We start from the raw sequence: 24,456 nt of genomic DNA on the forward strand, positions 1-24,456 counted from the left end.
CTCTAGACCAGCTTTTATATATATATATATATATATAAACAAAGTTACATATTAACCAGATACATTTCACATGTACTATTCGATGGCAAATGAGTTTTTATTTTACTTTAATGTTCTCGTATAAAAAGATCATTGTCCATCTTCCAAGTTTTAACAATTATGTTGTTGTTTTTTTCTTATAAGGGGAGGGTTGAGATTTTACAAAACATGTATAATTTTAATCCCGCCGCATTTTTGTGCCTGTTCCGAGTCAGCAGCCTCTAGCCTCAATAATTTATAAGTCTTGTATGATTTTTAATTTTATAAAAAAGAAGATGTGGTATGATTTCTAATGAGACAACTGTCGTCAATTGACCAAAATGACACATACATTAACAACTATAGGTCACCATACGGCCTTCAACAATGAGCAAAGCCCCCGATAACACAATTTTAAACAATTCAAACGAGAAAACTATCGGCCTTATTTATATAAAAAATGAACGAAAAACAAATATGTAACACATAAACAAAAAAAGACAACCCCTAAAGTACAGGCTCCTGACTTAGGACAGGCACATAAATGTACTTAAATAATGTGGCGGGGTTAAATCATGTTAGCGGAATCCCAATCATCCCCCTAACCTGGGAGTGGTATAACAGTGCAACATAAGAACGAACAATAAAAATCAGTTGAAAAAGGCTTAACTCATCAGATGGACAAAAATACAAGTGGACGTGGCCGGGTACTTGTACATCCCGACAACAAAAAGACACTAGGAACGGATCTGAGAGTACTCACAGTTATCTGACAGCTAGTTCAAAGCCACTAACAACTAACAAAAAAATCATGCATCGAAGACGAAACATTCAATCCGTACACATCCAACATGCAATGGATTTGGTGTAAAGACGTCATAAACAGCCAGAGATAAACCTGACCTTGTGCAATGCCAAGTTACAGGTATCGACAGATTGTTTATTTTTATTTTTCAGAGTTTAGTATGACGTCCATTATAACTGAACTAGTATACATTTTTGTTTAGGGGCCAGCTGAATCACGCTTCCTTGTGCGGGATTTTCTCTCTGTGATGTAGACCCATTGGTGGTCTTGGGCTGTTTTCTGCTCTTCGGTCAGATTGTTGGCTCTTTGACACAGTGATATTCCCCATTTCCATTCTCAATGTTACTATTTTAAAAATAGGCAGTTTATGTAAACTATTATATTTTAAATGTGATATTCCAGGAAACTTGCATGCGTGTCACATGAAATTAAAGCTACATACATGCCAGAAATGCATTTGAAATCAAATCAAAAATCGATAATAAAAATAAGATAAAAAGTAAAATACTGCGAAAAACAATATTTTGTAATTTGACGCTAGTATCAATCTGTGTGTGAGGCATAACAAGAAGTCAATAAAGTTAGAACATGAAAGTTTAGATCATAACACTTCCATGTTTAGATGGAATGGGTGTGCTGGATTACCATATCGTTTACGTTCTTATAATCAAAACAAATCTATTCCAATACACAACAGACGCCTAGTTCAACACAGGATCTGCTTACCTGAGATCTCTTTCCATTTATGGTGGTGTTCTTGATGCACAGTCTATAGTTTTGTATGTTGTGTGTTGTGTACTATTTTTTGTCTGTTTTGACCTTTTTATGCTTTAGCCATGGTGTTGTCATTTTATTTTGCTACATGATTACGTAGTATAACAAGCTCATTAGATTGATGTCGAATTTTGAGTTTGGATGTCCTTTTGATATCTTTTACCTCGAGCTCTTATACAGTTTGCCATGATAGTCAGGGTGTGTACGTAATATATCAAGCACCACATAGTCCCAAGTCTATATAATTACGAATAAATATAACATTACCAATCATTGATTTGACATAGCATGGAACACCCAAATCTCATAATAGTGAAACCAGTCAATCAGATATGACATATAACGACTACTGACAGACACATGCACATGTTACGAGGTTAAGATTCAAGATTCAAGATTCAAAGTTTTATTTAGAGTCGATATTCAATAAACTACATAACACAAGCTCTAGTGAGTTTTTCAAATCGACTTAATAACAAAATACAATACACACTGCAGGCGCGGATCCACCTCTTTTTTTTTTGGACGATCAATGCATTTGAATGGGGACATGTAATTGGAACACCCCCCCCCCCCCCCCCCCCTTTGTCCAGTGTTAGGAACCCCCTTTTTAAAATGGCTGGATCCGCCCCTGCACACACACAATACAATACACACATACAAAAGTCATGAAAACAACAAAATTTTAAACATATAACGCATAGTAAGATTCTGTACCATAAATGACATATATAAATTAAAAGCATAGTACACTTAAAACATAGCACAAGTTAATAATAAGATTGCACAAATCATATAATCACACAAAAAATTAAAGTAAAATAAAACAGGCATAAACACTATATGCATGCACTGCACTGGCATGAGCTGTTACTTGGATCCCATGTTTGTACCAAATTTTTGAATTGGTCCAAAGATGTCTCCATTCGACACTAATTATATTACTTAATGGAATTCAATACTAATTATATTACTTAATGGAATTGTTTATTTTTATATTGGCACTCTTTTTTGTTTTATACTCTAGTAGATTATACATGTAACAACATAGGCCAAGAAATTTAGTTTAATGACATCAGGTTCAACAACTTTAGTGTGCGATGATATATCGGTATAGTTGCTGCTTTCAACGTCAGTTGGCCTCTGGTGAACAGTGGTCTCATTGGTAATCTGTCAGTTTGCCTCTGGTGGACAGTGGTCTCATTGGCAATCTAACCATTATATAGAAATAAGAAGATGTAGTATGAGTGCCAGTGAGACAACGTCACAATGTATAAGAAAACAATTATAGGTCAAAGTACGGCATTGGTTCACACCGAACAGTAAGATACAAAATGTACAAATGTATAAAAGGGCCTTAAATTACTAGTGTAAAACATTACAATCAGGCAAACCAACAGTTTAATCTATATAAAAAACGAAAAACAATTATTAACCACATTAACAAACGACAATCACTTATCTTGAGCAACATACTCCTGTCTTAGAAGAGGTGCAAACAAATGCAGTGGTTTTAAACTTTTAAACAGGCACCAACCGTCACTCTTATCATTTAACAACACAACAAAAAAGGAAAAACTTTGAAAAAGGGCTTAACTCATCAGATCGACACAAAACACAGAGTTGACGTGGCAGGGTACTTATACATCCCAATAATAAAAAGACACCGAGTACACACCTGAAAGTACTCGCAGTTACTGTCAGCTAGTTCAAAGCCAATAACAACTTTAAAAAGAATCATGCATGAGTAAAGACCTTTTTTTTTATTGGCCGCCTAGTATTTTTTGTCTGCATTTCGAGTTTTCTATAATAATAAATTACAGCTAAGATGATAATTTACAGACCACACCCTCATTCAATGTCTTTCTATGTGTTTCTGCAATTTATGTTTGTAACCTGATCTTAGTTGATATGTTAGATTTGAACATCACAACAAAAATTGTTCTGCATTCACAGAACATGCCCATTGATAATGTTTGCCAATACTTCTTTTAAAGTATGTGAATAATAAGTAGATGTGGTATGGTTGCAAGTTAGACAACTACATTTACATGTATTCACCAAAATAAAAAATGAAGTGGATGTACATGTAATTAATTATAGGCAACCACACAGCCTTTAACAATGAGAAAAAACCGTTCAACATACATTTACGTTTAGTCGGTTTCAGATGTATTTTGCAAACATAAAGACAACTAACAATGATATTTATTAACTTTTCATTCTCATAGCACACGAGAATACAATTAGATCATAATTTATATATTATAAAAAAGATTATCAATACTGAAATTGTATAAAAACACAAGAAAATAACAGTTTATATATTGTAATTTGATCCATTTCACAAATGCAAGAAATATAACATTATATCCAGTAAATATAATTATATACATGTGCGTTACAATGACATTTTAGTATTTAAGTCAAGGTTTACTTGTTTATGAATTTTAACTATTCGAAATGCCTTTTTCTTTTCTGTTGGTAACGGGCCTACAAGTCATGAACACATTTACGGTTATCGTATTCAGACTCAGAAATCATCCAATCAAAATACTGGATTTGGTGTTTCGAGCACACATTTTGTACTCAGACTACTGAATAAATCTTTTTGAAGGAATGCACAAAAAAGATCCAAACAAATCTACATACAGATCTGAATTGTTTAAAACCTTCATCTCTATCCAAGCATTCGATTTGTCAGTTTTTCAGATAAAATTACCCCCTACTCATTTTTCACCCCTTTTCACAAAATGTGAAGATTAAGAAAAAACTGATCATCGCCAATATATGGTATAATCTTCTGACAAACCCCTTCTTGTAATTGGCAACAGGCAAAATTTAAAACAAATTAATTATAATATGCATGTGATGTAATACTATTGTTTCAGAAAAGGGAGAAGGTTTGGTACCATTCAAACGTTAAATCCCGATGCAAATGTTTGCACTGTCTTTAGTCAGGAATCTGATGTACATTAGTTGTCGTTTGTTTAAGCAATGTATACGTGTTTTTCGTTTTTCGTTTTTTTGTTAGATTAGACCGTTGGTTTTTCCGTTTGAATGGTTTTACACGTCTAGTAATTTTTGGGGCCCTTTATAGCTCGTTGTTCGATGTGAGCCAAGGCTCCGTGTTGAAGGCTGTACCTTGACCTATAATGGTTTACTTTTATAAATTATTTAGATGGAGAGTTGTCTCATTGGCACTCATGCCACATCTTCCTATGTCTATGTGTACAAAAAGCAATAAACACTCTAAGGGAAATAACTCAAACTGAAACACATCTTCAAAGTGCAATAAATCGACAACAAACAATCATTCGACACAACTCGGTCGAAATTGAGAGTAGCAGAGTAACCGGAGGTTTACAATCAGAAGACATCATTACACATGAGTACAAAAAAAACATTCTAAGGAAAATAACTTAAATTGCAACTCTTTAACATCAGAATTACACAATTGGAGTCATACCAAAAGGTCTTTTTATAATAATAACCATGATAATAGATATTAAACACATATTGTTAGCAAAAAAATCTTCAACATTCTATACATTATACGGATATAGCCGACAAATTACCATAGAGTTGTACATGTGCTATAGCATGTTTAAAACGATTTTCAAACTTTTTCATCGGTTCCTTTCGGAATTTTCACTTTGCGGGGATTTCTTTTAGAAGGTCTGTCTACGTTATCTTCATCACTACTAGATAACGAAACAACATGTAGACTCTTTTCTCTGACACCAGCCGTAACTTTGTTTCCAGGTCTCCTTCTCTTTTCAAACATTTTGTCATTTGATATTTGTTGTTGTTTTTCAAGGTCAATTTGGTCCGTGCTTTCTTCGTTTATGATATTAGCATCGGCCTCGTTCCTAGGTTTGGGTTTAGATTTTGAAAAGCTTGTCCATCTGTTAAGAACTTTTTGTGAAACCTCTGAGTCCTTATTTTTTATATAATAATCCCCAAACTTCTTTTTATCTATTCCTAGGCTTAACTTTTTCTGGTTTTCCGTGACTACTTGGCGTAAAATTTTCTGGTTTTCGTCGACTACATCACTTAGATGCGCGAACTTTGTTTTGTTTCGTTCGGTAAAACTCATCATCATGGACCTATTTTTATCCAAGAGAGTTCTATCTTTGTCTGAACTCATTGCTTGTTGTTGTTGTAGTGGATCGATCACAGATTTCGTCATCAAATCGGCCATTTGATTATGGAAGTTTGTGTTTTTAGTTTTTTGGCTGTCTTTGATATTCGTACTCGCAGCTATATGAACTAGCGTAGAAAATCTATGATACAGCATACAGAGAAACTGAAGTAATAAAAGCAATCCAAATACTACAGCGAATAACACAGCAATCGGAACGATCGTAGCGCTTTTGCCATCGCAGGGGAAGTAAATCGTGAGGGAATTCTTGAACGTGTTGACTTGTGTCAAGCCAAACATAACAGTGACAAGTATGGCATTCAATAAAAATACGAAAAGGCAAACTTTGTTCCGTAACTCAATTAAATCTTGCTCAATTGCTTTTTCTTTCTGAGGATTTTTCTCTAATGGTTTTAGATATTGTTTGATAGTCTTTTTCCAAAATTTTCTTTCTTTCTTTTCAATTTCTGGATATTTTTTATCGAGGCAATATTCATCATTGTTCTTGGTTTGGTTTACATCTGTTGGCCGTATTTTGACTTCTTCACCCTTATTTTCTGTATCTGTATGAATATTAAAAAATATGTAATTTAAATTAAAAAAAAATAATTTAAAAAAATCAATGTTAAATATACAGTAGTATATGGAAAAAAGACAAGAAAGAATGTACCTGTTTAATTTAGTAAAGTTTGGATGAGAGCATTGTCTGCAGATTTTCGTCTTAAGAAATGAGTTTTAGACTACATGTAAATATATACATGGCACATACATTTTGTATTTTAGAAAGTATTTAGTAGTACATTTATAATAAATCATTCATATAACCATTCAAATTAGAAATCTGACAAAACTAGTATAGTTTTACCTGCATTCTCTTCATTCTGAATTTCATCGGTTTCTCTATGTGTTTGTTTTAGAAAAGTTTGATCTTGGCTAACCTCTGACACACTGTCACGATTCTCCATGTTCATCATTTTTTTCATCTTGTTCAACATGTTGTTATACAGAAAATCTTGTTGTGTATAATTATTGGTAGGACAGACAATACAGCTAGAACAAAAACAAACGCAGTCTTTTAATTATATTGGTATAGACGTCAACTTGGACCATATTGTCAGCATCGCAGTTTGAATAAAAATAACCATAAAAGAGCATAAATTGGCACATTAAAGTATGCAAATCTGAAAGTACCTTGTTCAAAATATTCATCAGGTCGCATAACAGTTATTCAATGTTTGTTATCGTCTGTGAGCTATCATATATAGAGAACAAATATGAAATATATCTTAGAATACATGCACGTAAAATGTGCTGTTGAAACTCATTATTTTATTTAGAGATCGCACCTCTTAGAGTACGTTTCCGTAATGTTATGTTTTTTAGGGGTCAATGGGATCAGATTTCATGGACATTAGTAACAAAAACAAAAAGTCCCTCTACTACCCCCTCCACTTCTACCCCCCCCCCCCAAATACTGCACCCGTACATAAATCACAATTGTCAAGCAATTTTGTTATTGAATTTGATATTTCTAAAATTCCCCCACCACACCACAATACGTTAACTTAAAACAATAAATATAGTTCCATTGCATTGATCGGTTGATTGTTGATTGCCTAATATAATCTTGAATTTGATAACCCTAAACATGCAATTGCTTATCAAATTTTGCAGTTCCAAGTTTAACTTGTTAATTGCAGTAGCAGGTATTGTCTGCACTGTAATTTATATCATATTAAATCAACAAAGCTATTACAGCATTTTATTTATTACTCCAGCTGCTGGACCGATAGTTCCAGATAATTCCATTGAACTAAGCGGATACTTTGGGGCTTATTTGATTACAGGGTTAAAGAAGCAATTTTGGAGATTCACTAGCCTTTCATGCTTCACAAATCGCAAGTGAAGTCCATCTAATTTAAGAAATTTAAGTGCCTTGCCAGGGTACCATTTACGACTTTTTGAAACAGCCTTTATAATAGTGATTGCAATCTCACCTACAAAAACTACCTAACGAACAGAAATAACCCTTTTCATCATTTTCTGGAGTTTGATTTGCCTTCTGGGTTTTGGTATCAGGTTCCTGCTTAGTTTCTCTGGTACCCCATGATACCACATGTAGGTTCCCAATGGAATACAGAAACATTAGCATGCACATTGACGGTATAGCGAGAAAATAGAGTAGTCCTGGTATTAAACAAAGAAATTCCTGAAAATAGAAGAAAAGGACTTACAAAATGTAGAACATGAACTAAATTATATTCAATTAAATTAATCTTTGTATTCGTTATTCAATCCGTCTTTTTGAGTAGCTTTCGTATGATGTGAACACTTCTTTCATTGCTGTAGTTCCTATTAAACCATTTTGTGCCTATATTTTAATAATTTCAACTCCTACCCTGTTTCTTTCCTCATACATTTGTAAGTCTTCGAATTTTATTTGGAAGAACCGACAATGATGTCGTTGTCTGTGTCTAGAAATAAGGACACCCATGTAAGCGATAACTATAACAGTGTGAACTGGTACATTAAAATCTGGTCAAAAATTTACCCGTCCATTACATTGTAGGGTATATATTCATATCATCTCTATATGTAGTCGTCATGTAAGAATGAGATATTCGCCACTGGACGAAAACAATTCATTATTCATTTACTAAAACAAAATGTTCACAGGCGGAAAATATACCCTTAAACTTGATAAAGTTTGTATACTTGTTGATAAGTTTTTGTATGAAGACCGCACTATATAGTGTTGTGCCTTGACAAAATAACGATCATATAATGATTCGGTGCGAATCTAAACCTTATCTTTCTACGTGTATTGTTTTATGTCGGGTCAAAACACCAATATCGTCTATATAAAATGTAACAACAAAGACCAGTACTAGAAGTAAATAAATACCTGAGGGTGCAAAATAGCCGAAATAACAAAAACGCCTGCGACAAACATTATAAAGATGGTAGTCACTGAACACAAACCGTCGTTTATAGCGTCTCTGATTACACCAATCAAAACAATCGCCATGACGATGGAATATATGCAGGATAAAATAGCAGCAAACTGAAGCTGTAAAATAATAAACCAAATTTTAAATGTTGCACTATCTAATTAAAATATTGATCTCTGATTACGTTATACTACATATGAGCTAAAATATTGATCTCTGATATCAGAGATCAATATTTTAATTAGATTGAATGTTGCACGATCTTTTCAATGCTTTTACTAGAGCTTACAGATTTTTTTAACAAATATGTGAAAGACTTATACTACTTTATTGTAAAATTTAATTCAACATTATTTGTTAAGTATTTTTTACATGTAACATAAAATTAATGTAAATTATCTATCAAATGAAAGTCTTATTCTTACATGCATCATCGTCAAATAGCTGATTTTCAGAAGCTCCGTTTCTGCACGAGTAATTGTAAGATGACATGCATGCCTGTATAGTTTAACATACAGAAGGAGATTCAATGTACTATATTAAATACCAATAAATAGTGAATGCAAACTGAACTGTTGTTTATTTAATTATATTCCCTTACTTAAGTGTACTGTATTATGTAGTTATTGCGAAGTCTATTTGCACAAACCTGTCTCTGAGTCGATGCATACAGACACATCAGTAGAAATACACCAACTGGTACCAGGTTCAGAATAAGTGAGAGCCATGGTGGGATAGCCTCAAACCCGACAATTATAGCGCCTAGTACAAGCATGAATATTGTTCCCGGAGTTAATAGCGTAGATATAAAGAGGAAAACATGGTACGCTATATACAGGAAAGAGATGTTTTCGTTTTTCTCAGTTACATTCTTCCAGTCGACGATCAGGTCCAATATATTTGCCATGGTTGAAGGTGACCAACGTCGACGTTGATTGTAAAACTCATAAAAACCTTCTGGTGCAAATGTATAAGCGTCCGATTCTGCGCAGTATTCAACTCTCCAACCTTCTTTTAACAAAAGTGTGCAAAGCCATCTATCCTCACCTACATGCAATAGAAACGGCGAAGTGAAATCAATTTTTAGTTATCTGTTTTTAGATGTATGAGTTCAAAGATGGAACCTATGTGATAAGTGCGTTTTAAGATCTTAGTGATATTTCTTAAAAAGACGTTGGCGATGCTAAATATTGTGTAGATCCTTTTGATTGTAACCGAAGCTAGTGTAGGCTTATGGTATTTTTCGATTTGATCTTTTTTAATTTCTAGTATACACTTTGTGTGTACACACACACAACAAACAAATGCGTAACCAAATGAATCAATATCAGACCTTTTAAAAATGAAATAAAACGAGAAAAATAACCAAATGTGAAAATTTAAACTTCATTTTACATCTTTTTTTGTGTGATTTTTTTAATTAACAAGACCTCTCAAGCATGATGAAAAAGTTCTGAAGTTGTAATCAAATGAAATAAACATTTTCATAATTTTAAGGATAAAATAACATCAAGTTGTTATCAGTTTGCATGTTTAAATACATGAATTATCGAGAAAAACATGTGAAAACCACAGATTTTAAATCGGTTGCCATGGTAACAGTGTTAGAGACCCCAGCTCAAAAATCTAAAACAGTAAAGCACAAATGCTAATCTTTAAATAAATATTTAATATATTAAAAAAAATCGAAGTACTTTATAAGATTTCAAGTCATTTTGGTGGTCTTTTCAGGAATTAAAAAAAAAATGCCAAAAAGGCACTTTTTATACCCAAAGGCACAGAAATATAGGGACATTCAAACTATTACAGTATGTGGAATTTTGAAGGACAAATGATGCTTGTTGTATAAATCAATTCAAATATCAGCTGCAATTAACCATATTTGGCATATTTAGGGCGACAGAAATGAGAAATTTTAGTGGGATTTTTTGTAACTTATGCATTTTCCAGTAGATGGCGCTGCAAAGTCTATAAATCGCATCAGATCAAATTTTAAAGATGATTTTTTTTTCTTTTGGCTACCTTAACATATGTGCAAAATTTCATTACATTTGGTTGACATGTCATGTGGACCCACTAATAAGCTTTTTGCATGGCTCTATCAAAGACAGGGTGTTAAAAAGGCTTCACATCAGCTGTTACTAGTATTTAATATTAATTGTTTGGAAAGATTTAACACGTGAATTTCATCAAATATCTTTTTACCGTTGCAAGTACTACTGTACGTATATCAATGTTGTAAAACATTTTTAGAATTGGTGTTGACCGCATCTCTGTTTTATGTACAAAATGAATTCACAAATATTTTTTGGAGGACCAGTCCCACATACATGTAGCCAAAAGCTTGACATATTGACTGTGATGACGCATGTCTACGGATGAAAACTGTACATGGACGTTTCCGTTTATGTGTGGTTTTTGTTGTTGTTGTTGCTGACTTCTTGTCTCATTGACCTACACTATACATCAAACCAAAAAGTATGCTTGAAATCTAGTCAATTAGTCGAACATTCAAGAGTTTGCCATGCACTTTTTGGGCTTTTAGGTTGTGAGGTCGAAGTTGAACTCCAGATGCGTCTTCAAGATAATGCTATTTTTATATTGCTGTCACATCAATGTTATTTTTATGCATCTCATTAATATTCATCATATGGAGTCTGTCTTACATAAAGTTATACCGTCTACCCAAGTACAAATGTACATGTACCTTGATCATATTGCACAACATGTTGAGCTTCTGTTGGTACAGTCGTGTATGTCTCCAATACATCTGCATGTAAAATAGCGGATCCACGAAAAAGGCTGAAACATCCAGGACTACACAATACACAGCCAATCACATGTTCTGTTGCTTTTTGTAGCCAATGACTAATTGCATATTCAAACTTTTGATACCATACCATTGGTCCTGATACATAGAATGAGATAATCTCTAACCTTTGTATACAATGCACTTTATAATATTATCACTTGTGTATAAATTGGATTCAATTTCATATCCTAAATACATCACGAAGCAACGCAGTACTGCTAATATTTTTTTTTAAATGTTTCACGTTACGGGTTCAATGTTTCGTACGATTGTTTTGTTTTAAGAAGCTGATTTTATAATTAGAATACGTAATTTTGTGTCTACATTAAAATTACTTTTGGTTTTATTTCTAAAATGAGGTCTCTTCAATCTAGAAGCAGACTGGTAAATCTTCTTTCCAGAAAACTGCTAATATTTAATTGTTAAAATCATACTAAATTCTAAAATCTATAGTTGAATACAAATCAAAAATGATACAAGACAAACAAACACCAGAGGCCCTTAACTTGAGACAGGCGCAAATATGTGGCGGCGTTAAACTGTTTTGTAGTTCAGAACGTCTACATATACATTTACTTTCTTGTGGGAAAATATTCGTTACGATTCATGGGTTCCGATGTTCTCATTTACAATGTACCTGTTCCTATTGGATGAATTCTTCCACATGCAGCTCCTACAATCTTTGATTTATTCATACGCCTCATCAAACTAAGCACAGCTTCCGGTTCAAAGTCTACGTCGCCATCAAGTGCTAAGATGTATGTATTCTCTGCTGCTATTTGTAAGTCCTCTTTTTTGAACTCGCGCTCCAGTTTCCATTGCAGTATGTAAAACATATACATGACCTACGGGAAATTCGATAAGTACTTAATTGTAATGTTACTGTTTTGTACAATGTGTTAGAAAGTTTGAATACATATATATGCGGAATCATCTAAATTAATGATCGTCATTCAATACGTATATAAAGCTTATTGTTTAAATTTTGAATTTCTAATCGAATCGTCTTGCTTAGTCTTCAGTTTTCTATGTTGTGTTTTGTTCACTTCTTTTTGTCTGTTTGTCGTTTTTCTTTTTAAGTCAAGGCGTTGTTAATATAAAAAGAAGATGTGGTATGATTGCTAATGAGACAACTCTCCATAAGAGACCAAATGACAAAGAAATTATAAACAACTACATGTCACCGTATGGCCGTCAACAATGAGCAAAGCCCATACCGCATAGTCAGCTATGAAAGGCCCCGAAATGACAATGTAAACTATTTGTATAAGTTCTTGAACGGTTCTGTAAGGTTTTGTGCATTCAAATATTGTCGAAATCCGCATCTTGTGCAACAAGATTGGTACCGTATATGTTATGTTGATTTTATTTAGACAGTAAGTGTTAGTCATTAAAAGCTGCAATTACCCATCTCAAGTTCATTTTGTAAAGCTTGAAAATTATTTATCTATTTCAAACTATTACATACCTGACTCCATCTTTTCTTATGTCGAATTTTAGTTTTATCCTTGAGATGTATTATTAATTCATTTCCTCCCGGAAGTTCATAATGAAGCCTGCCTCCATATGGAGTTCGATACATTTCACCAGGCGGGACGCTAATTCTTTTACCGTGAACAATGCTAAAATAACAATAATTTATGAAATAGTACTTTATTTTTTATTGTTTAACTTCTCAATAATGAGTAAAATAATATTTTTGGGCATCTATTTCTGTATGTTACATCTTTATACAAAATGTATTGCCACGCCTACTGTTTGCACTTTCCCATAGTTCCCTTTTTTGTAATGTCTGCTTTTCCTGTTATAGAAATTTACAATAATTGAACACACCAGCCATCAAAGGCTAATTCATTCAAGAAAACAAAAATAAAACGAATGCAAACTATAGAGCTATGAGCTATACATTTTTTAACATACTAGGATAAAAATGGCAGTGTTTGATAAATGAAAATTAATCCAGTTCCATGAATTCTCTTGACGTTGCAGTCATGTGTTGGTTTTTTTTCTGCTGAACCTTACGTCTCAACTTGGAAATGAAGAGCAGCAAGAAAAAAGTTCGTTCCTATGCATTGGGTTTTGTTCATGATACTTTGTGTCATGAAATTTTCATGTTCGTGCATGTTTTTTTTTATTTTTTTGTAAGATATAATATTATGACACTATAGTATGAATCCGTACCTGCCAGCCTCCTCAATGACGTTTGTAAACGTTTTCACATACTCATTCACATACGGGAATTTCTCTCCATCTTTTAATGGTTCAAACGCATCATCAAAGAAAACTTGGGCTAAAATGAAAATACTGTTTTAAGAGTTGACATTCTAATTGCACGTTATTTTGCATATCTGAAACGGACCTTGATAGACGAAACAGACGATAGGGTTCCGAATGGAACCTTTAGGATTAGTGACAAAATTAAATCTTCAATGCTAATCAAAGAAGAGTAATCAATATATAAAGTATCACTGCATAAAATTATGTTTTATTACTAAATGTAGCTATCGTTGTCATATTGTTCTCTCTTACTCGTTTGAGAAACCAAGATGGTGGACGCATTTTCATCCGACTCTGAACGGAATCTGAAGTAATAAAGTTATTGTTATTTACCTTCAAGATCAAAGGTTTCAATGTCATTTTCGTCATCCTCTCCTTGAATTTTTTCAGCTATAAGATTATTCTTATATTGTCTCATGTCCAACCTAAAAATATGTAAAAGAGAGTCGAAAGATACCAGAGGGAATTCAAACTCATAAGAGATAAGTGTCGTATGTTTATTTTTTATATGTTCGAACGTATAATCTTGATCATACATTTAGATACGGAACGAATTTACATCGCGTAAATAAATACCACTGAATTGAGGTAAGCTTGTTAGAAAAAAGACGAAGGAATATTGCAGGTATGATATGCTATGAAGTCAGGGCCATATCGAGATACTTTTGAAACCAATCGACAAAAGTCGGCAGATTCATACATCCTACATCGAACGTTGTACATATAACTGCCGAAGTGCGCCGAATATAGTCACATATGCCGTCCAAAGGGAGACGAGCCAAATGAAGTAGAAAAGAAAGAAAAATACATCATGAATTGACCGGCGACTTACACTCAGTCTAGTCTTAAACATCCACCAAGTTAAACATAGACACATAAAGCCCCTATATCTAGTTATCTTTTTGGTGTGCATGCTTGTTTGCATGTTGGTATTAAGCATATTTGCTCACCTGAAAACAGACTTTAATATTTGTTTCATCTCGTTTTCTGTTTCATGCCACATCGTTGCACAACAAGCATATAACATCTTCCGACCAGAACTTCTTGTGGGTATGCTTTCTTCTGTCTGCAACAGTACGTGTTATCGATTTTAGAATGTATTTGTTATTTTGTTCTTTGTGTAAATTATAAGTAAATATGATCGTATTCACACGACATAATTGGGAATTCAATACACAATACAATACTCAACATCATTTGAACATGTCTATATCGTATTTTAACATGTTTAAAACGTTACCCAGCAAAACAGACATTATTTCTACGTTTTTAAAATGAGGATCAACGGTTTATTTATACGGTTTATATTTAATATAAATTTCGTGTTAGAATGCAACTTCACTTTCGTATTTATTATAATGAAATATAAATAAAGAAATGTGAAAATAATGATTGCCAATTATACAACTTTTATTCATAGTAATACAATCTAAAAACCAAAGGGCTAAACATCGAGATACCCTACAGCCTTTAAAAATGCAAACATCTCATACCGTATATCAAAGTAGCAAAAAAGATAATCAACCCCCTGAATTTGACAGCAATAAATTCAAATAAAAATATAACTTGGTGAATGGACCGCATCTGAATGGACCGCAACCGAAGACAATCATACAGGCTCCCGTCAAGCGCCAGATTAATTAAATCTGTTTATCTGGGCAGTGAAGGGATTGATACATATATAGTATGAACATGATGAACTAACATAATAAACCGAAAATCAAATGAAACCGTAATATTTTCATGTACCTTATTCAAAATAGCGTCGTATTCTTTGTCTTCCCTCCGTCGATTCAGCAGTAGCGAAATGTCCAGAAAAACACCACAGTAGAAAGGGGATACAAATATCCTTTAAAATATTATAATACAGTGAAGTAGAAAAGAGATACAAATATCCTTAATGTAAAGATGTTAATGTAAACAAAAACACTAATTCGGGCCTGATTTGAAAGAGCAGACAAGAAAGTATTACATATCTGATACAAAATTGTTACTTCGTATTGCCGTATAAGAGGGGGACGAACGATACCAGAGGGACAGTCAAACTCATAAATCGAAAATAAACTGACAACGTCATGGCTAAAAATGAAAAGGACAAACAATAGTACACATGACACAACGTAGAAAACTAAAGAATAAACAACACGATCCCCACCAAAAACTAGGGGTGATCTCAGGTGCTCCGGAAGGGTAAGCAGATCCTGCTCCACATGTGGCACCCGTATCTGTGTCAATACGTGAAATATTTGGATATTGTTAGTATCAAATAAAAGCTTGACGACTTGTAATTACGGCAGAACTCTTGTTAAAAGTTTCTTTTGAATACTTAAAAAGTACATAAATTTATAATATGAAGGCACATTTTTTCTGCTGTTCAGATCAGAAGTGTATCTGTGTGACTGTGTACTATCAGACTTCCGGAAACAAGAACGCTCTAATTTTCTCTCAAAGGTAGAAATGTATGGTTTTTTCAGCAAACGTCAGGATAAGGTATAATAGTTAGGACATGAAATAACAGCCACCTTATTTGTACTTAAGACAAAGTATATACCCTATAATGCTTAAAATTGCAGAATTAAACAAAGAAAGCAATGGGGCTATGGATGAGTGATTTCATGTCTAAAACATTAAATTATACATGCATACAGTGGTTTACTTTAATGTACAAATAGTGACATGGATGGAGAGTTGTCTCATATTGGCACTCATACCACATCTTCTTGTATCTTCTTGTATTCATTGTGTAGCTTTTTTACTTATCTTGTTTTAAGTGCTATGTTACAAAAATGACATTAATCTACATGTACAACGGAATTTCGAAGCGTTTAAGAGTTGATTGACATTGCTTGGGTAGATCGAATGTAGCAATCTCATTGACCTAATGGTTCTGATTGATAAAAGTACAAATGTAATTTCTGATTATATTTAAATCATAGCAAATACTCTCCTGGTACCGGTGTCTTTAATACACGTGCAAGTTTAGAAAATTAGTTGTTTTGGTTGAGTTTGTTCATTTTGCCCAGTCGTTTTTTTTTTTATATATAAAGAGAACAAGATGTGGTAAGATTGTCATGAGTCAACTGTCCACAAAAGTCCAATATCTATAATATTGAAAAAAGGGAACATTTTCTATTGATTCATTGACAAAATTCTTATGTGATAATCTTACCGTGAAGTCTCGCCATGTCTGAAACCATTCACTCTTAAAACATGTTTACAAATCAGAATCAATGACAAGTAGAACATTATAAATGCACCAATCATCATGTAGAATTTATCTTCGAGACCATCTAGGGTTTGTATACACCAATTCGAGAAGAAAACGTCACATGACGTAAACTTCAACAATTCCGGGTTAAACATTAAACCAGCTAACGCGAAAACCGTTGCTACTGGCAACACAAAAAGCAAAAACATAACTCCAAGTCTTTGGCAGTTGATAACACATATACTTTTTACAGCCTTATAACATAGATAGTCAGCTATGATATTAATAAGTGCCACAACATATGGTACATAGTCATAACAGTACTGGTTATTTCCGATTTGAATTGTTCTATTTGTTAATTCCAAGTCTGATTGTCCATTGCCAAACATTGTTTTCAGTACATCCATCGAATTTGCATTTTTAGCTGCTGCAGTAAAAATACTGATAACGGCCACAAACGTTAAACAGATTTTCCACATGCTTGTTAAACAAGATATCTTCGTGCGACCTTCTTGGTGTTTGCGTTTTATTTCGCGCATTGATGCAAACTGGTTCCCTTCTAATGAAATAAAGTTTTCCCAGTACTTTATAGAAACTAAGATACTGCCAACTACATACATTCCGATAAGCCGATTCTGTTCTATGTAAGTCCCTACCAATATAATTCCCACTAACTGAAAAATAAGGCCAACAAGTGGATAAAATAGAAAAGCTAGTTTCGAATTTCTGGTGAATATTTTGGATTCTTCTCCCTTATTTGGACTCGCGGACGCTGTATCAATTAAGTCAATCGCTGCTGGTATGACTGCTACACTCATATACACTACGGACGCCGACGCTGGATCAAACGATGGTAAGACTACAAAGGCTAACATGGAGAGACCAACAGTATGGATTGTTTCAACTAACAACACCTGAAATATAGCATTGTAAAAAGTAAAAGAAAGTACTCGTGATGAATCATGATTTCATATGTAGAAATTTATTGCTTCTCTCTTAAATTAATCACGTGCAGTTCATAAATAGTTTTCAATTTTTAACCAAGGTTTGAATTCAAATGGATTGTACCTAAGAGGGTAAACCCTCTTCCTCTCAAATGTAACCCACATATGTAAAGAGATTGAGAACAAAAAGATATTTGCAAAGATTGTGGAAGAAGAGAAGTGCCATGTGTACATATACAGATTGAATGCAGATAAATCGTTGTCCCCAAAAAAATACGGTGACCTATAACTTTTAGGTCAATTGGTCCCTTTTGCGAGTTGTCTCAGTACCGCATCTTCTTATTTTTATCTTTTTAAACCGTGAAAAGCTGTAAAATAAACTAGAAAATGCATTTCAATTCCATTCAATAAGTCCGGCCATTTTTTAAAACCGATTACACCGCGCATTATATAAGGTAGGCGACACACTTCAACGTGATGATCATTATGATGTAATAGGGAGCTGCGCTATGAGCGCATGGTACATGTACGCCCGTTGCCCTTTTAGCTTGTCTTATGCTTTAAATGATTTTTTTGTACATTTAATTGACTGTTAGCTTTCTCATTTGAATTGTTTTACATTTGTCATTTCAGGGTCTTTTATAGCTAGCTGACGGTATGGGATTTGCTCATTGTTGAAGGCCATAGGTTGACCTAAAGTCGTTAATTTTGTTTTAATCCTTGAAAGGTAGATTTAGTCAACAGATATAAACAATTTATAAAATTTTGTGAAAGTGTTTATGAGTGATTGTCCAAAAACTGGAAAATCCCCCCTTTTTTAAGGATAAAACTTCATAACATAGAACGAAAAATCTGAAATTATAAAAATCGAAAGAGAACTTACGTCAATAGATATCAATAATTCAACAAAGTTTTATAAAAGTTAGGGGAAGCGCTTTTTTAGTAATTGTCCCAAGTGTGGACGACGGACAACGGTATACAATAATACGTCCTGTCTTAGACGGGCGTATAAAAATACCAATTCTTTCAAACATTTTAAGAAAAAAGTTACATGCAGTAGGATAAGAAGATATAACAATTACATGTCTATTAAAACATCAGTGAGGAATCTATAAAATTAAGAATGGAAATGGGGAATGTGTCAAAGAGACAACAACCCGACCACAGAGTAGACAACAGCCGAAAGCCACCAATGTTTGCTTTGTTTACTTGACAGATATCTCATTAAAATTTACACCGACAGAATTTTCCTGCATGTAGGAAGATAATTAATTAATTATAAACCTACTACAAGTAGAACTTTCCATTCTAGTTGCTTATTTGATTTGAAGCAGATTCTAAACAGTGTAGAGAAAAACGTCAGAAAGTAAGGCGCAACTATGACTAAAAATAGTGCCCAAATCCAGGAAATGTCAACCGTATCACTCCCTTTCGAGGTGACACATGTAATTCCGGTTGTGCATTTGGTACAGTTTGACCCCAGAATACCACCAAATGAGGCAATCGCAGTTGTACTTGTTGGTGGTTGAAGATGCCATATGAGAATGTGCAATGTGATTCTGGAAACCAGTCCACTTCCGGTTATCAAAAGGAATAAAAAGGCAGCGAACACAATCTTCAGAACTTTTTCTTTTGTCCATTGTGTGTCTTTCAGAGGAGGAATAAACGGTGGCGCTGGTCTGCAATGATATAAAGGATATTACTAGTACATAATGTATATGTTAGATTAATATCTGAAGTAGATATTACAAGATATGATTGAGTTCCAATATAACAATTCTCCATCCAATTCAAGTCCCTTGTGGAGAGTTGTCTCATTGGCAATCATACCACATCTTCTTTTTTATATATACATTATAGGTCAAAGCAAGGTTTTCAACACGGAGCATTGGCTCCCACCGAACAGCAATCTATAATGTGAAGGGCCCAAAAATCCCGAATGGGAGTCTTGCATTTCTTTATTTCCTAATTTCTATTCTTTGAATTTTAGCAGAAAAGTTTTCGCTATATGATTGTATTAATATGCTCTATTTTTCTAACTTTTTTAACTCTTTATTCCGAACTTTTAGTCCATTTTTCTATTTTGTAAAATCATCTATGTCCGGTCTCAGATCAGTTTTATTTCTACTAGCCGTATGCACGAAGAAGAAGAGCACATGGTTATTCTCAATTACATAAGCATTTGCCAGAATCCATTATCTAAAATTTATACGTATGAGATATTCGTCACTGGACTACTACACTGGTCCATCATCATCATCTCCAAGAAAGCAGCATTTTATATTGACATTTTTTATTAAACCTACACATTGTGTTTACAAAATTGCAAACTGGTTCGAAAATTAATGAGGAATTACAATCAATCACGTGAATTATTATATATAATATATGGTACTGTAAGTTAAAGACTGAAGACAAAGTCAGTAATATTTACGAATGCAAACAGTACATGTCCAGATGTATACAAATGTAGAATGTAGTAATTTGTTTTGTTAAAACTTACGTTTCCTCTTTAGGTTTGGCTTTTGACAAAAACTGGTCCGCATTGGATATTCTTCCTTTCTGTGGGGTAATATGGTCTTCCATCTGTGTAGCTGATTCTCTTTAGAAACACACGATCAGTCTGTACAAACAAAAAATAAAAAATATTTGATAAAGGTTTCACAAGTAATACCGAGACTCAGTGGAAAATAACATATCTTGATTCTCTTAAAGGCACAAGAGAAACAGTCTTGCTTTGTACATAAAAATAAATCAAATGAATTAAGAGTTTCAGAGGTAAATACGCTACTTAGATACATCTGTACAGTATAAAATAAAAATATGTGATTCTTTTTAAAACACACTGTCTAGAAACATTTTTACTTTGTAGATATAAAAAGTCAAATCGAATCAAGGGCTTTCAAAGTTAAAAAAACGAGACTTAGTATATTAAAATAACAAATCCTGGTTCCTTTAAAGACACATAAGCAACATTGTTACTTTGGACATGGAAACATCAAAATGAATTAAGTATTTCAAAAGAAAAGACAAGACTTAATATAAAATAATTTATAGACACTGTGGAGTATTGATTTTTACACGTTCAAAGGGTATCTTTGACTTTCCAAACGTTAGATTAATCTAGGATCAAATAAAGGCACGTTTACATTGACAATACGAGACCGCATTTTTGTTATATAATAGTATGAGTGAAAGCCTTTTCACTATAATCGATTACAGGGGCTTATAAGAGTGAGGGCATCATCTCCAAGAGTTATATTTATGATATACAAATGTACCCTGCAGAATCAAATAGATGTACCCTTGTATTTTCTTTTATTAGGTCATACCGTTTGAACCATGTTCTTTTTTTTTGTGGCGGTGGTGGTTGGAGAGGGGGCTCTTCCTGTATACATACTTTAAGGTATACTATGTATAGGAATCTGATGTACAGTAGTTGTTGTTTGTTTATGTAATTTATACGTGTTTCTCGTTTCTCTTTTTCTTTATATAGATTAGACCGTTGGTTTTCCCGTTTGAATGGTTTAGGGCCAGCCGACGGACGCCTCCGGGTGCGGGAATTTCTCGCTACATTGAAGACCTGTTGGTGACCTTCTGATGTTGTTCTTTCTATGGTCGGTTTGTTGTCTCTTTGACACATTCTATATACTAGTATTTTTGGGCCCTTTATAGCTTTTTGTTCGGTGTGAACCAAGGCTCCGTGTTAAAGGCCGTACATTGACCTATAATGGTTTACTTTTATAAATTGTTACTTTTATGGAGAGTTGTCTCATTGGCACTCACACCATAAATATCTTCCTATATCTATGTACATGGACGTGCGGTGTTATGTTATTCATTCATCTACTGCTACTGATAAGATGTCTATAAAACAGTGTATCATTGATCTTTTTATGTAATCAAAGTAAATGATCCTGGACAAAATTATTAAAACATGATGTCACGTACATACAATAACATTAACGGTACCAATTTTTCCTGCACCAGATGCGTATTTCGACAATATATGTCTCTTCAGTGGTGCTCGTGGCCAAAATATTTGAAATCCAAAGCTTATATACATGTAGTATTGTCTGAAAAGTAGAATCACAAAAGTACTGAACTCCAAGGAAAATTCAATACGGAAAGTCCCTAATCAAATGGAAAAATCAAAATGACAACACATCAAAAGAATTGATAGCAAATGTAAGTTAGGAAATAAGATTTCATAAATAACTATAAATTATCTGTCATAGTCAATATTTTTCTCAAAAATCAATACTAGTATATACATTTGGTTCTGAAGACTACCAGCATTTGTATCCATATAAACCTACACCAAATGTTCATAAATAACTTTAGTTGACGCGCAAGAATATTAAAAGAAATGGGGCATATCAGAATAGTCAATAATACCAAGGCCCATATCCAAGGTATGCATCCCGGTTACATTCAACGAAATAATCAAAGTTCAACTTTAATAATATGAGGTAGAAACATCCTTATAAAAATAACTAATATTTAATTTCGGAAATTATCAGTCAACGTGTACCAAATCAAAGAAAACTAAACATATTTCACATTTGTTGAACATCGTTTTTAGTATAAAGTTTACTTTTGTGTCACTTTTGGGAGCAAACAATTAATGAAGGGTATAAAACAAAGATGTGGTATTTTTTACTAAGGAGACAATTCTCAACAACAGACCATTACAAGCAGAAATTGTACGGCCTTCACCAAACATCAAACCGCATAGTCAGCTATAAAAGGCCCAAAACATAACAAATGTAAAACAAATAAACAAGAAAAACTAATGGACTTTTTAACAAATGAAGGGGAAAAAAATGTAAAACAGCAACCACTGAATTACAGGTTCCTAACTTGGAATAGGCACATACGGAATGTGGCGGGGTTAAACTAGTTTTAAGGCACCGACCCTCATTCACCTGGGACTGTGATGCTACAGTATAACCGATACGAACAAACTATACAAATCAGTTGGAAAAGGCTCATCAAATGGATACAAACAGAAATACTAACATATACAATGTACATCTAACAAAGGTAAATATGGACGTGGACAGGTACTTGTACATCACCAAAATAAAAAGACTTTTAGTACGTATACTGATCTGATAGTGATCACATTTACTGACAGCTAATTCAAGCCAATAATAATTAATAAAATTTCATGGATCTAAGACAAAATTATCAATCAGAACACACCTAAAATCCAATTAATTTAGTGTGACGACTGAAAGGCATTCACAGTCAAAGAAAACCATGACCTTATGGTACATGTGGTTAATGTTGTGAGCTGTTTCTTGTACATATTTCGGAATTTAGTGTGAGGTCAATTTTCACTGAACTAGTATACATTTTTTTTAGGGGCTAGCTAAAGTACGACTTCGGATGCGGGAGTTTTTCGTTGTATTGAAGACCCATTGGTAGCCTTCGGTTGTTGTTTGCTATTTAGTCGGGTTGTTGTCTTAATGACACATTCCCCATATTATGTTTTGTTATGTTGTATTCGAATCTAGAGTGTTTAGACATACGAAGATGTGGCATGAGTGCATATGAGACAACTCTCTCCAAGTCACATGCCATTTCTGGAACCAATTAATCGTTTATTTGGTTACAATTGAAAAAAAGAATGTAATATTGTACGATTTTAAAAAGTCTTCTAAATCAATTACACATCAACTTCCAGTGTGGACCGGATCCAGAACTTTTATAATTGGGTCCATTGACTGCCATATAAGAAGCTACCTGCTACGAACAGGCTTCTCTTATAATCAATCAAACTATTCTCACGAAAGGAGGCCAGACCCCTTGGTCCGCACATTACGCAGCTCACTTTAAGAGTGATGGGCGGTTCTCCTGTTGTCCACAGGTATTCAAGCAAGAAATGTTGAGTACTCAGTAGTTCTAATGAAATTGTGGCTAAAACTCAAAAACGTTTTACCGTGAAATAAATTCAGGGGAAATTTGTATAACCTCCTCTTTTTTATTTGCATTTTGCATTTAAAGTATTTTACATAATGATATAAATAATAATAAAAAAAAATACACAAGTTTAACTTACTACTAGGACGTTCCCCCAAGTCTTATTCTAAAACATGTCTGTGTTTTCTATAGCAACATCAATTACACACAACAAAAAGTAGAAAGGTTACACACACATTACGAATATAATGTAATATATATCCGGGGTTTGATATGAAACTTATCTTACATTCTAAAAACCTAATTTCAACGATTATTGTTTGCTTTAGTGTAGTAAATTCGAAAAAAAAGATTAGTTATATCACAAACGATAACGTCTCTACACTTTTCAATAGTACTTCTATAGAAAATATATGTCAATAAATTGGCAGTGTTTTATGTAAATTGTTTTGTAATAGAATTCTTTAATAAGGATATTAACCTTTAAAAATGTATACGGAAAATGTACTGTTACGGTAAACTCTTCAATATTTAACATTGCAAATTATATATTTAAGAAGACTGTAATGCTGCGTTCACACGTTATTCGAATTTG

The 24,456-nt window shown here is 33.5% G+C and overlaps 1 protein-coding gene across 1 annotated transcript; it reads right to left on the reverse strand.

Moving 5' to 3' along the window:
• Positions 1-3,990: 3,990 nt before the first annotated feature.
• On the reverse strand, positions 3,991-24,092 carry LOC143058536 (chitin synthase chs-2-like). Its single transcript, XM_076232038.1, has 16 exons — positions 24,001-24,092; positions 20,437-20,556; positions 19,222-19,612; positions 16,951-17,903; positions 15,531-15,630; positions 14,732-14,847; positions 14,115-14,206; positions 13,686-13,794; positions 12,973-13,126; positions 12,142-12,349; positions 11,400-11,600; positions 9,342-9,739; positions 8,647-8,811; positions 7,739-7,950; positions 6,607-6,791; positions 3,991-6,304 (listed from the first exon to the last, which is right to left on the reverse strand). Exons 2-16 carry the CDS (start codon positions 20,517-20,519, stop codon positions 5,217-5,219), a joined length of 4,455 nt encoding a protein of 1,484 aa, XP_076088153.1. The 5' UTR covers positions 20,520-20,556; positions 24,001-24,092; the 3' UTR covers positions 3,991-5,216.
• Positions 24,093-24,456: the final 364 nt, after the last annotated feature.

This window comes from Mytilus galloprovincialis, chromosome 14, assembly GCF_965363235.1.
Source record: "Mytilus galloprovincialis chromosome 14, xbMytGall1.hap1.1, whole genome shotgun sequence".
In the NCBI taxonomy this organism is placed as follows: domain Eukaryota; kingdom Metazoa; phylum Mollusca; class Bivalvia; order Mytilida; family Mytilidae; genus Mytilus; species Mytilus galloprovincialis.